General features: G+C 47.7%; 2 protein-coding genes across 2 annotated transcripts in view; one reads left to right on the forward strand and one right to left on the reverse strand.

Moving 5' to 3' along the window:
- Positions 1-10,500, forward strand: part of LOC149345669 (UDP-GlcNAc:betaGal beta-1,3-N-acetylglucosaminyltransferase 7-like) — a 47,508-nt gene extending 37,008 nt beyond the window's left edge. Inside the window, exon 3 of the mRNA XM_089541178.1 lies at positions 10,108-10,500. Coding sequence (XP_089397304.1) covers positions 10,108-10,500 — 393 coding nt within the window. The remainder of the gene's footprint in view (positions 1-10,107) is intronic.
- LOC149345670 (uncharacterized) lies at positions 8,655-9,566 on the reverse strand. Its single transcript, XM_089586170.1, has one exon. The coding sequence runs from the start codon at positions 9,564-9,566 to the stop codon at positions 8,655-8,657; it is 912 nt and encodes a 303-aa protein (XP_089442296.1).
- Positions 10,501-14,229: the final 3,729 nt, after the last annotated feature.

A 14,229-nucleotide genomic window follows, 5' to 3' on the forward strand; every position in this document is an offset into this window, starting at 1 on the left:
TTCCCCACCATTCAGCACATTCAAAATTCTTGAATCGAGCCATAGCCACTTTGTGTTTTCTCACGCTCTCAAAAAACTCTTGCTCAGACAGAATGCAAACAAGCTTTGAAAAGCAATGTAATCGCCTGTCAGAAGCAGGCTATCCTTCATATCTTCTGCTCTCAGTCATCAAAAAACTGCAAAAGGAGAAGAAAAATGAAGTCAGTCACCCAACAAAAAAGAAACAAAAAGTAGCAGTCATCCCGTATTCCCGCACTCTCCGACACAATTTTAAAAGGATGATGAATCATGCCAAAGTGAAGCTAGCCTTTTCCGCTACTCAAAACCTTTCAAATATGCGCAACCACGTCAGCCCATGTCCGAAGAAAGCAAAAATTTGTAAAACGAAGCTTCAAACGCATTTTCTTCAATGTGACAAAGAATTTATTTAAGAAATTTCCCCGAAATATGGCGGAAGTTGAATTGGGCAAACCGGCAGCTGCCTGAATGACCGTTTGTGCGAGAACAAAACTGATGTGAAGAATGGCGTGAAAGGTCATCTAGCCACCCATTGCAAATGATGTAACACGTGGCAGGTTCGCATGCTGATCAGCTCACTAGAGAAGTGACTGAGGCCTACAACAAGTTATCGAACAAGGACACATGTACCAGTGTGCCAACAGTGTTTTTATGCGACTAGGAAATTACGTCTCTTTCTCCTAAGAGGTGAAACCTCGTTGACGATAAGGTTTTTTTGATTATACCACATTTCCCTCTTTTGCAATTTCCTCAGGGTTTTCATTTTGTTGCGCAACCCACCAACCTGCCTATAAAAGTGTCCTTTTTCGCAATAAATATCCAGTTGTAAGTCAGCCCCTGTGTGTCCTCTCTTCCCTACGTCCGTGTGTTTTCGTGCTGTTTTCAAGTGACTGAAAATGCTCTATTCCGGGCTGGTTACACAGCCACATCGACGCAGATGACACCCGGTTGCTGCTTATATTTCTGATGAAGAGCCCTGGCCATTCTCGTTTTCTGGTGGTCGATACGATGCATGCTTCTTTGGGTAAATTTAATGGTGAGCTGTTTCCTGATTAGTACGGGTGGTTTTTTTTTTTCATCTATTTCTGGCTCTGCGTTCTCGTCTTGTCTGCCTGTTTTAGTTTTCGGGAGCGGCGCCATAATTGCGGTGAGGTGGGCCGCCCAGAGTTGCTCGAGTGTGTTGTGAACGCCGAATTGGAGAAATTTTTCTGTACATATCCAGTGAGTAAGCTCTAATGCCGCTTTGAATGCTTGTCTAATGAGGCACTCCCGCTTGGACTTCTCTGCTGAGTTGACCTCTAGGTAGGCACCTCAGTAGGTGAAGCGGCTATGAACAAAGGCCTGCACAAATTTATTTATTTATTTCAACATACTGCTAGCCTCACACTTGAGGCCGTCGCAGGAGAGGGACATCTTATACAATGAAATAACACAGTGCAAGTAAGTGTAAACACAAAGGCGATCGTAGTCCAGCAAGGCAATATGCATTATGCAAAAGCTGCGCAGGTTCTCCTCCCTCATGCTCATTCTTTGATTTGCAGTCCAGTCAGACGTAATGTCTGATGGGTAGGGCTGAATTTTTTTTTTACCCTGTTATATAAAAAAACGAAAATGCATCAACCATATTTGAGCTAAATATTTCAATTTGAGATTGTTGCTCTCACGCTGCGAGATTTTTTTCCTTGGGTGCGGGAGGGGTGAGTGGCGCTAATTTCAGATGCAAGGTTGCGCTGTCAGTCACTTGAAGACCATGATCACGGAGGCCTTTTAAGCCAAAAGCTAAAGCTCAACAATCTCGCAAGAAAACAGCTGCTTACAATTGGCGGCGAGGTGCTGTGATAAGGGAATACGTCTACTTAGGTCAGCTAGTGACCGCAGATCATGATCGCGAAAGTGAAATAACTAGAACAATTGGAATGGAATGGAGAGAATTAGAAAGGTTCCCTCAGGTCAAGAACGGCAGTTTGCCAATATCCGTCAAGAGAAAAGCACAGAACAACTGTACCTTACTCTCACTCCTATGTGGTCAAAACGTGAAGGCTAGAGAAAAATGGTTGAACTTAAATTGAGGGCAATGCAGCGAGCTATGGAGAGAAAAATTACGGGTGTGATGCTAAGACAGAGGAAGAGGGCATAGTGGGCGAAAGAATAAAGGCGGCTTAATGACATCCTAGTCGAAATCAAGAGGAAGAAATGGGCTTGGGCGGGGCATGTAATGCGAAGGCAATATAACTGCTGGTCTCAAGGGTAACGGAGTGGATTCCAAGAGAAGGCAAGCGTTTCAGGGGACGCATGTACACTAAAACAAGCTCGTATCCCTGACTGGACGACTTTCCGCACCTCTCTACCTATTGTAGACCCCCTCCAGTCGGGATACGACGCCTGGTCCAGATCGCTCACGTCTACACTCACACAACACGAACAGCAGATACAGCTCAGAGAAACACAAACAGACGTGGACAACCACCTTCTCCACCTTTGGGAGGCCCGTCGCAGCCTCACGAAGCGATGGAAGAAACAGAAACATAACAGACGCCTAAAGAACCGCATCCTCGAACTCACACAACAGGCAGCGGAATATGCTACTCAGCTAGCCGACACTAACTGGGTGGACCGGTGCAACGCGGCTGCTCGCCAGATGTCTGGCCGCAACACGTGGCGCCTGTTCCGCGCTCTCATCGATCCACCACAAACACGCACGGAAACCCAACGCCAATTACATAGGGCCTTGCACAACTTTACAGGAACGACAAAACAGCTAGCGCACACGCTCAGGGATCGCTACCTGTGCACCACTAAGGACCCCCGGCAGGCGGCGTACTCGTATGCAGGCGAAGAGAACACGGAGCTGGACAAGCCGTTCCAGCTCCACGACCTCCGGGCGGCCTTGAGCAAAATGAAGCGGGGCACTGCACCCGGGCGCGACAAGGTTACGGTCAAGCTCTTGGCCAACCTTCCCGACGCAGCCTACGCCGCGCTCCTCAAATACATCAATAGCATTTGGGACGGAGAGACTCCTCTCCCTCTCGATTGGAGATCGGCTCTCGTGACCTTTATTCCGAAGGCCGGCAAACCTATTGATGTGGAGAACCTTCGCCCCATCTCCCTCACGTCTTGTGTCGGCAAGCTGATGGAGACGATGGTGCGCGACAGACTCTCCGATTTTCTCGAAACACAGCACACTTTCGCGGACACCATGTTCGGTTTTCGCCCTCACAAGTCTGCACAGGATATACTTCTGCAGCTTCACCACGACATCTTAGATCCTGTCGAATGTCCCCACAACGACAAGGTGGTCCTGGCCTTGGATCGTAAAGGCGCATTCGACAACGTCAAACACGAAATAATCCTGGACCACCTCAGTAACACCAACTGTGGCCACAAAACATTCAACTACATAAAACAATTTCTTACAGACCGTCAAGCCTACATACGCATACAAGATGCGGAACACGGGCCATACACCATCGGCTCGAGGGGAACACCTCAAGGCGCGGTCCTGTCTCCCCTCCTCTTCAATTTGGCAATGCTTCATCTTCCCTCCAAATTGTCCTCTTTGCCCGGGATACATCACGCTATTTATGCGGATGACATTACAATCTGGGCCACGCAAGGTAACCTGGACCACATGGAATCCTGCCTGCAAGCAGCGGCGACCCTAGTCGACGACTACGCGGCCTACTGCGGACTCCAGTGCGCCCCGTCGAAATCAGAATTTGTGCACATACGTCCCTCCCCTCGGGACACAACCCCGCTTTGCATCAGTCTCCCCTCGGGACCGATCCGGGAGTCCAAGGAGATCCGCGTCCTTGGTCTCTTCATACACCACCAACGCAGAGTCGACACCACCCTAGCCAAACTTCGCACGGTGGGAGACCAGGTGGGCCGCATGGTCCGCCGGGTCTCCAACAAGCGGGGCGGATTACGAAGCAAGGATGCACTGCGGCTTGCCCATGCTTTCGTAACGAGTAGAATCCTCTACTCAACCCCCTACTTGCACCTGCGCAAACATGATGATGACCAACTGGAGGTCATCCACCGGAAAGTCATCAAGCGGGCTCTCGACCTCCCGGTGACCACGTCCAACCAGCGACTTCTGGCCTTGGGCGTGGTGAACACATTTCGGGAGCTTCGAGAGGCCCACTTAGTCAACCAATACACGCGTCTTGCACAGACCACGTCCGGTCGCCGCCTCTTGGACCGGCTACACATCAAACATGACTACCATATTGAGGAAAGGGAGAGAGTGCCAGAACCCTGGAGACGCGCCCTCCGGGTCCGACCCCTTCCCCGCAACATGTCCAGAGAAGACCATAGCGGTCGTCGCCAGGCGCGCGCGGAAGCGTTGGCGCGATACTATGGTAACCAACAACATGTGTATTACGTGGACGTTGCCGGCCCACACCACGGGGTGTGGTACACGGCCGCAGTCGTACACAACACAAACACAGTCAACGGGCTCACTTTTAAAGCCTACAGCGCAACACACGCGGAGGAGATTGCCATTGCTCTTGCTCTCACTACCCCCAAGTCGAAACACATCATCACCGACTCGCGAGGGGCCTGTCGGAACTACGATTTGGGCTGGGCTCCCCCGCTTGCCTGGCGCATACTGGAATATAGCTGTCGATCTGAAGATCCAACTCCACGCAACCTGATTTGGGCCCCCGGTCAGCAGGGACTCCAGGGAAACGAACAGGCCGATCAGGCCGCCCGCGCACTCTCTCCCCGGGCTATCTCCCTGTCCTTGGAAGGGTACTCGCAATCAGACAATCTGGCCATTACATTCAAACAAATCACCGATTACTACAAGGAGGATCACCGGCGCTACCCGGCCCCTTGTAAGGGTCTGGATCGCGCTGACGAGCGCCTCCTCATCAAAATTCTTACTATCACTGTACTGTGCCCGGCGGTGCTTAAACATTTCAATACATCCTTTGATGGCGCGTGCCAGTTCTGTGGGGAGGTGGCTGACACCTTCCACATGGTTTGGGCGTGTCAGTCAAACCCATCTATCCCCCCCCAACCCCAACCCCACCAGAGAGGACTGGGAGGCGGCCCTGCTCGGCTGTCAGGACCTAAAGACCCAAAAGGCCTTGGTTCACCGGACGCGGGCGGCGTTGCTTGCCAATGGGGCCCCGGAATAAGGGCTCCACCTAGTATTGTTAGGGGAAAGGGCCAATAGGGCCCACCCCAATCACCTCTCTGTAAATATTTATTGCATTATAAATGTTTTTCACCACCACCACCGCCACCAAGCGTAGCAGGGGGCGGCAGAAAGTTAGGTGGGTGGATGAGGTTAAGAAGTTAGCGGTCATATGGTAGTGTAACACTTTTTGTCGAGCTAGTCGGCTTATGGTCTTTAAAAAATAACTGCGCGCCTAACAGACGAAGACAAAGTAAAGAACACATGCGCCTTGTGTGTTGTGTCTCTTCTTCCTCTGCCTTCGTCTGTTAGGCGCACAGCTCATTAAAAAAAAGAAGAAGAAGAAGTTTATTCATATCACATTACATGATGCAGGAAGCCTGCAGAAAAAGCTGCCAGAAGCCAGCTTGACAGGGCCGCAGGCCCCCTTTCATTGGCAGTTGGCGGAATGTCGTAAAGAAAAGTTTATACACAGCATATTTTATCACAACATGTAAAGAAAAAAAAAGTGAAAAAAAAAACAACATATTACAAGAAAAACGCTAAAACATATATACTGTTACCACATTTCAGTGTAACACGTACTCACATTTTTAATACATTCATGGGGAAATATTATAGACACAAAATCTCGTTTTACTTCGTTTTGAAAAGATCGCGCAGTGCTTTGAAAGTTATATTGTCGAGTTGGATATTTTTAGCTTGCAAACTGTTTAGTAATCGGGGTAACTTGTTTTGCAGCATTTGTAGACCGCATGTAGTTCTACTTGTGTTAACCTTCCATGGTTCAAAATGACGCGTCTGGTATGAAACTACATTATTCTCTAGCTGAGCTATGTTCTGAATAGTACAATTGTTACATTTAGTTTCTTGTTTGAACAACTTGCAAAGCCGGTAGTCATAGGATTTTGTTACTGGAATTACATTGTATTTTTTAAATAATTCATGTGTGTGGTAGTGCATTGGTACGTTTTCGACAGCTCTTAAAAACTTTTTTTGGAGAATGAGCACTCTGTCTATATTAGATTTAGTAGTCGATGCCCATACCAAGTGACAATAATTAAGTCTAGGGGAGAAAAGACCATTATAAATCAGCATCAGAATGTGGCGAGGGAATGCATGGCGATTTCGCGAAACAATGCCTACTATTTGTGATAGTTTTTTTGTAATATAATCTATGTGGGCATCCCATGACATTGTGTTTTGAAAAATGACACCCAGAGTTTTAAAACTAGACACAATCTCTACAGGAGTTGACCGTAGTGTAATTGTGTTTTGTGTGTCTATGTATTTGTTCCTAGTATGATACAAAACTGCTTTAGTTTTATCAGCATTAATCTTCAAGCTATTTTTTGGGGTCCATTCATCAAGCTTAGCAAGCGCTACATTTGCTGCAGCTATTAGGTGATCACTTGATTCTCCTGTGAAAAACACGCTTGTATCATCCGCATAATTCACAAAAGTAGCGGATGGAGCGATACCGTAAACATCGTTCACGTACAAATTGAACAAAAAGGGGCCCAGGATGCTGCCTTGCGGCACACCCTGGGAAACATGAAGTGCATCTGATAAAGAATCACCAATGGCTACAATTTGGGTACGATGTTTAAGGTAGGATTCCATAAGAACACCGGCCTTTCCGCGAATGCCATAATGTTCTAACTTCCTAATAAGTATTGCGTGGCTGATAGTGTCGAATGCTTTCGAGAAGTCAACGTAAAGGCCCAAGACTAGCTTACCTTTCTCCAAACCACTTAAAATGTGTTCTTTCTGCGTCAAGAGGGCAAGTTCAGTGCTAAATCCTTTGCGGAAACCGAACTGGCTACTAGCTAGCAATTCGTGCTTTTCTTGAAATGCTGTCAATCGGTTTAAAATAGCTTTTTCAAAGACTTTGGAAAAGACCGGGAGAATCGATATGGGCCGATAATTTCCCATATCATTTTTGTCACCTTTCTTATATAGCACGCTTACTCGAGCGACCTGCATTTTGGGCGGAAATATGGCCTGCTGAAAGCATAAATTAAGTACATGCATTAAGCGTGGAGCAAGATAATGTGCAACGTGTTTGATTGGTTTTACCTGAATTCCATCTACGTCTTTGGCACTGCTATTTCTTAAATTTAGAATTATGCTTGCAGTTTACGTTTCACTTACTGGAGTCAGAAACACCGAGTTATCATTACGCGGAAAGTTTGCTAGTTCATTGGAGCAAATGGCGGTGTTACCTTGAACAAAATGTTGGTTGAATGCGTTCGCGAGGGTTTCTCCTGTTAACTCAGCATCATGTCTTTTTATCTTACACACTTTTTCAGTTCCTATCTTGTAATTTAGCATCGAGTTCAGTCTACGCCAAACTGCATCCATTTGTCCTGCTGCAGGCATAAATACATTGTCTAAATATTCACGTCTGGCTTTTTTTATATCTTTATCTAGACGATTACGGAAAGCTTTAAATTCTAGTAGTATTTTTTTGTCTTTGCTTTTGACAAATTGGTGGTAAAAGTTATTCTTTTTTCTAATCCTCGCGGAAAGTTCTGCGTTAACCCATGGTTTTCGGATTTTTCTACCGTTCTTCCTTGCTACTAAAGGGAAACTCTCCTCATAGATTGGTTTCAGTATTTTCATGAATGTGTCATAAGCAACGTTCGCATCTTCGCTACCAAAAACTTCATCCCACGAAGTGCGTGAAACTTTGCTATAAAACTTGGAAAGGTTGCAGTGTGTCATATGTTGAACGAAATATGTATGTCGTGCTTTATTTTTGCTGAACTTACTTTTGGCGCACAAAAATATAGGCAAGTGATCACTGAGATCTGACGTAAGTACACCCGCTTTGATTCTACATGCATCAATATTTGTAAGGAACACATCAATTAATGAGGATGAACTTTCTGTCACTCTCGTCGGCATATCAATAGTGTTCCTAATACCATGCGTGTTCAACAAAACAGAAAAGTTAGTTTGCAAAGAAGCATTCATAATATTTATGTTAATATCACCACCAAATATAATACTATAACGATTAATATCAACAAAGGAGAACAGCGTTTCTAAGTAGTCAAAGAAAGGCGCCATCTTTCCATGTGGAGGACGGTAACAAACTACCAACAAATTGTTGTGAACAAGAATAGATACAATTTCATAATCATCTGTAACGATGGAAAAATTTTCAAGCAGTTCATAGTCGTACATTTTGTTTATCAAAATGCAAATTCCGCCACCCCTTCCAGAGGAGCGATTTAAGTAACAAGATTCATACCCAGCAAGTCTAAAAACGTCGGTGCTGTCCGTTGACCATGTCTCAGTTAGCAATACACAATCTAGTGACTCATTTAGCTCATCAAGAAGTAAATCCAGACCTAATTTTTTATATTTGATTGATCTTATGTTCAGATGAAAGCATTTGAATGACTGCAAAAACGGTTTCCCTATGTGTTTCTGGAAGTCGTGCGGCAAAACGTAGGACGCCATATCCATGGGTCATCCGCCTTTAGGCAAGCTTCTCCAGGCCGCCAACGCTCGATACCAATTCGGCATTCAGTCCATCAGCCTTTCGTACCAGAATTCGGCCATTGCTATGCCACACGTATTTGTATTTCTTAACTTTTGCCCAGTTCTTAGCTTCGAACAACAGTGCACGGGTTCTTTTCGTTAGGTTTTCTAGCACGAAGATATTTCCGTCTGCTTCTTGCAGTTTCTTTCTGTTTTGCCACCACGCGTCCCTGTCAGCTTGCCTTGCGAAACGACAAATTATGCCTGGGATCTTATCTTTTTTTGCTGGCAGACGGTGAACTGCCACTACATCATTCTCTGAGAGTGCAGGAAGTTTAATTTGGGCAGTCAGTGCATTTATCTTATCCAACAGGTTTTCTTTATCAGTTTCTTGGATGCCATGAAATTCTAGGTTGAGGCGGCGGCTCCTCCATTCAAGGTCATCAATGTCATCTTTCAGTTGAGCGACATCATCATTCTGTGTTTCGACCTTTTCCACCCTCTTCCTTAGTTCTTTCACCTCGCGCTCGTTCCGCTCTGTGCGTGAAAGCAAATCATCGTACTGGTCGCTTAACAGCTGCAATGAGTCTTCGATACCGTCAATCGTTTCTTTAAGAGGCAGCAGCTGGTCAAGCTTATCACTAATTGCCATCATCCAGATCCTCAGATCCACGCTATCATCACTGGCGAGTTTTGCATCCTGCGTAGCCGGCGTGCGTGCTTTCGAGCGCCTACAGAAGATGCAGCGCCAGGCTTTACGGTATTCATCTCCCTTTGTTTTGAGCGTAGCATCGGTAATTCCGGCGCATTTCCCAGTGTGGTATCTGTGACCACACTCACTGCAGTCAATAGTGCCATCTGACGAAGTGCAATCTACAGAACACACAGAGCACTGCAAATGTGGGGGCATTGTCACAAAACGTCACACCTTGGCAGCAGCAGCAGCGATTGAAATGATACCTAAAACATTGATATGTGGACCTGACTTCCACTAACCTGCAAGATCACAATGAAGATGTGGCTTGAGATGCTGCTCGCTCGTCGGTGCCGCTGCTGCCAATGCGATCGGCCAGTCCAGTCTCGCTGTATTTGTAGCCTTCCGTCGATGTCAGCGCTCGGTGTCGGTCTTAGCGGCGTAGGAAGGCAGCTTCCAGGGTGATAGGCGTCGTTCTTGATCACCAGCGATGCGCATGTGCCCGAACAGTCAATGCAGCTCTGTATCTGCAAGATCACAATGAAGATGTGGCTTGAGATGCTGCTCGCTCGTCGGTGCCGCTGCTGCCAATGCATGAGGGTGCATATGCTGGGCGCGGCTGTAACAGGGCAGGGTTAACTGGAGAGAAACGGGAGAGGCGTTTGTCGGCATGTTGGCGCAATCAGGCTGGTAATGATGATGTTCACTAGTTTGCAGAATGCACCACATGCCCTTCTGTTTGTCGTCCGCTGTGCAGGACGACGCCTACGTAACGGGTGACCTGGCGACCGTCCACGGCATCGGCCACGTGGACATACATGAGCGATACGAGTGGGACACTGCGAAGACTGACTGCATCTTTAATGGCAGCTGTTTGTTCACGCACGAGTACTTCGCTTACGGGCTGAGCGTCGGCCGTCGCAGTCAGTGGGGCCTGGTACTCTGGCGCCAGAGACTGGACGCTGGTGAGACGCTGGACCTGTCCGCGAGGCTTCATTGGGCGGACTACGCGGAACTGTTCAACCGAACAAGAGCTGCCCTTGTCGAAGAAGTGTCGACGAATGAACACGCCGCCACAGATGCCAGTTCACCGAGGAGCACCCTGTTTGAGCTAGAGCAAAGCTCCCGCCAATTTCAAAATACGTCCTAGCGGGAAAGCATGCGGTTTAGAGCGTTTGTCCCGAGCGGGACTACTGAGATTATATTTTTATTATGTTATTTTTTACCTTAGGGCATAAACGGAGTTTGGGTGTAGAAAGAAAAAAAAAGGGTGCTTGTTATATGAAGGAGAAAAGGTGGGCCGATGTAATGAAGGCCAGAAGGGAGCGGTGATGTGGGCCCTGCTACTGCGTTGTTTGTTATTTGTTGTTTTATTAAGTAACAATACGAAAAGAAAGGTAAAGATGTTGCTGCCGTCATAGTTGCTGTCTAATAATTAAGCATGGGAGATTCAGATGCCGCAAAAAAAGGGACAAGGATTGAGTGGGTGGGTAAAAAACTTGGTTGGCTCTCGACGGTGTTCGAAGTCGAGTGCAGTGGGCGGATCCCTTAATCAGTACAGTGACCAGGAAGCTGATAACGACAAGTACAGAGAGGAGCGATACCGAGAAAGGACAGGTGAGTTTTATGCACAGCGTTTACAATGCGCAAAAAAATTGTTTACGATTCTCCGAAATTTGACCTCAGCCCTGCTGGTGTCTCAGGATATGTTGCCTCATTGTTTTGTTTTCCTGCGTCGTCCGCACTCATGGCGACGTTGTTTGTTCCATAGCAGCATTAGTTGAAGAACGCGATGATGTGCAATGCACAGCGCGAGAGTGTGTGCACTAGAGCTTAGTGCTCTAGTGCAGTGGCCAGGGAAGCTGACTTGTTCGAGGCGCCTCGAATTCGATGTCCAGTCGCGCCAGTGTTTATTTTTATTTATTTATGGTTTGGCTCGGTTACACCGACGGCGGCAACGCGGCTCCATCCACGGAACGGGCGTTTAGGAGCTGTGCTGTAAATGTAAAGTTTGCGCTGCTCGCACGTGAGTGTACAGGCACTGTGCGATATATAACAGCGCGCGAGCGAACACTGCTGATATTTATAAAAAAAGAATCCTATTTTCATCACGCCGGCAGTACTCTGCTAAAGCGGCTGAAGTAGCGCACACGTATCGTTCATTTCACTGCGGGCCCTACCTGGAGATTTGCAAGTGGAATTTGATGCCAGCTTGCTTGATGATTGCAGAAAGGCGCAGTATAGTTCTGTCACGGTATACGCGGATTCGTGCCCATTCCGACTTTTGTCGTTTTCTGAACCATCGTTTTTAGCCACACCCGATTGGCCTTGACGACGGTCAGTTCGGCTGCAACTGTGAGCGGCAGGATGGCGTCACTGTGTTTTAGTTGTCGCAGCGCAACGCCCAGCAGTACTATTTTTCATTGCAGACGAAGCACGATAAAAGAAAAAATCAGCCAAATTTATAGTTGCGCATAAGATGCTACCGTAATGAGGCAGTGAAATGCAGCGTCGTTCACCCACTGGTGACGAACAAATAAAAGCAATATTTCAGATAGTCTTCTATGCACCGTAATTCCCGTCGTCTACCTAAAATGAAAATAATGTACGCAGCTGAGTAACTGGAAAAAGAAGTCAACGAAAGGAAGTCAATGATCTTGAACGGCTACCCTAAAAGGGCGATAAAATCCAAGGAATAATCTTTAGACACGCCAGGCAAGCTGTCAGAGAGGAGTGGCTCGAGAAAAGTCAAATTGAGGAACGAAAACATTGGTTTACTGCTTCATTGGGGTTTAACGTCCCAAAGCAACTCGGGCTATGAGGGACGCCGTAGTGAAGGGCTCCGGAAATTTCGACCACCTGGGGTTCCTTAACGTGCACTGCCATCGCACAGTACACGGGCCTCTAGAATTTCACCTTCATCGAAATTCGGCCGCCGCGGCCGGGATCGAACCCGCGTCTTTCGGGTCAGCAGCCGAGCGCCGTAACCACTGAGCCACCGCGGCGGGCGGAACGAGAAGAGCAGCATTGTTATTCCGAAAAATATGAACGAAAAGTGTAACATTGCTATTCTGAAAAATATGAACGAAAAGAGCAACATTGGCGTTCTGGAAAATATGACTGGTCATAACCGACAGCTGTTGCGACTGGCAAAGGACTGGGCAAAACGAAATGCATATCGGTATGTCTGGCACAGGAATGGAAAGGTCTTAATGCGCAAAGCAGATTAGAGCATTGCACGGGCCTCAATCTGAGGCCCAAGCCCGGCCCGGGCCCGAGACCTGAAGCCCGAGCCCGGCCCAGGCCCGCGGCTTCAAGCCCGGGCCCGGCCCAGGCCCGCTAAATTATTGCTCTAGCGAGCTCGGCCCGGCCCGTGAATCCCGGAGTGGAGCCCAGCCCGGGCCCGGCCCGGCCCGTTTCACAGTAACGCTTGAGGTATACTGCTCACTCTGAGCAAGCAGACTGCTACTAGACCGATATGAAACTGGCCGACAAAGGTTCTGAAACCACAGTTTAGCTTGCAGAAAGTTGGTTCTTTTTAACCCAGAAGGAAGTGATTATGAGTAGTGCTCGCCAGGCCCGTCTTTTGGACAGTGATCTCGTGTAGGTGCGCAAGGATAAACTCGGAAGTTCCGACAGCCAAATAAAAAGGGCTGCATACGCGCTTAATAGACTACTTTGCATTCCTCCATGATTTTAATCAGTTATATTCTGCCGCCCGCGAAGTACAAAAATTAAAGCAAGCTGCCTAGCAAGCAGTGGGATGACAATTTTGTAGTGAACGCGATCTCACAGGTTGAACTCATAGCCGAACTGGTCGCCTGTCAGCAGAAACAAAAAGCTAAAAGGTTTGAGTATTTCACGGTGTGTGTGTTGAAGTCTATAAGCGTCCTAAACTAATATGTTCTTCCCGAATGCGTTTCTAATAGTGTATAGGTATGTTTTGGGATGACGATAGATCAATGGCCAATGAGGATCGGTTTAATTGTACTCTTACTGGTGGAGCAGAAGATAACGCGCGAACCGCGTGATAACTTACAAGGCAAAACACTTGTCATGACAACCAGGCTGAAAAAGCGAGGAGGCATAGAGGTGGTTATGAGATGAGATTTACAAACTCTCGCGAGCTTTTGTGGCTATTTCATTTACGAGACGTTCCGGTGCTGATGAAAAAGAAAACGAAACGCTCTTTAGTTTGTGAATTTTCTCACACGAGAAAAATAAAGCTATAAAATAAAAGCCATGTTTTTGGGGCTCAAGGGCCCAAGGGAAGTCAGGCTGTGAGAGACACCGAAGCAGAGGGCTCCAGATCATTTCGACCACCTGGGTTTCTTCAACAAGCAAAGATACTACAAAGCATATGGCTTGCCTCCTGAATGGAAATGCGGCCGCCGAGGCTAGGAGCAAACCCTGGTTCACCGATTCAGTAATCAAGCGCCTTGACCACTAAGCCACCACGGCGTGGAAATAAGGATATAAATAAGTCAATGAATAAAGCTTAGTTTTTTTCTCAGCGCGTACTACAACCCATAGCTCATCCGTGTCGCTGCTCCAATGCCGCAGTGGTGTACTTCACTCTGCAATAGTGAATGAATAGTCGGGCACCAGCCGTTTCTGTACGGACCCAGGCCCGGCTCGGGTCCGCAGCTTTAAGCCCGAGCCCGGCCCAGGCCCGCAACTTCAGGCCCGGGCCCGGCCCAGGCCCGGTAAAACCAATCATGTCCCGGCCCGGCCCGCGGGCCGGGCCGGGCTCGGGCTTTTGGGTTGGCCCGAGCCCGTGCAGTCCACTAAAGCAGATGGCCAGTCTAATCGTAGTGAGCAGTATGTGTGACCTTCCGTCATAGCTTGTGCCGGTGCGCCCAACAAATGGGTTTAATGT

This window comes from Amblyomma mixtum, chromosome 4, assembly GCF_055824585.1.
Source record: "Amblyomma mixtum isolate Tamu chromosome 4, ASM5582458v1, whole genome shotgun sequence".
Taxonomy (NCBI): domain Eukaryota; kingdom Metazoa; phylum Arthropoda; class Arachnida; order Ixodida; family Ixodidae; genus Amblyomma; species Amblyomma mixtum.

Excerpts from the sequence above, each read along its gene's own strand:
- LOC149345670 (XM_089586170.1), bottom strand. The coding sequence starts at position 9,566 with ATGCCCCCACATTTGCAGTGCTCTGTGTGTTCTGTAGATTGCACTTCG.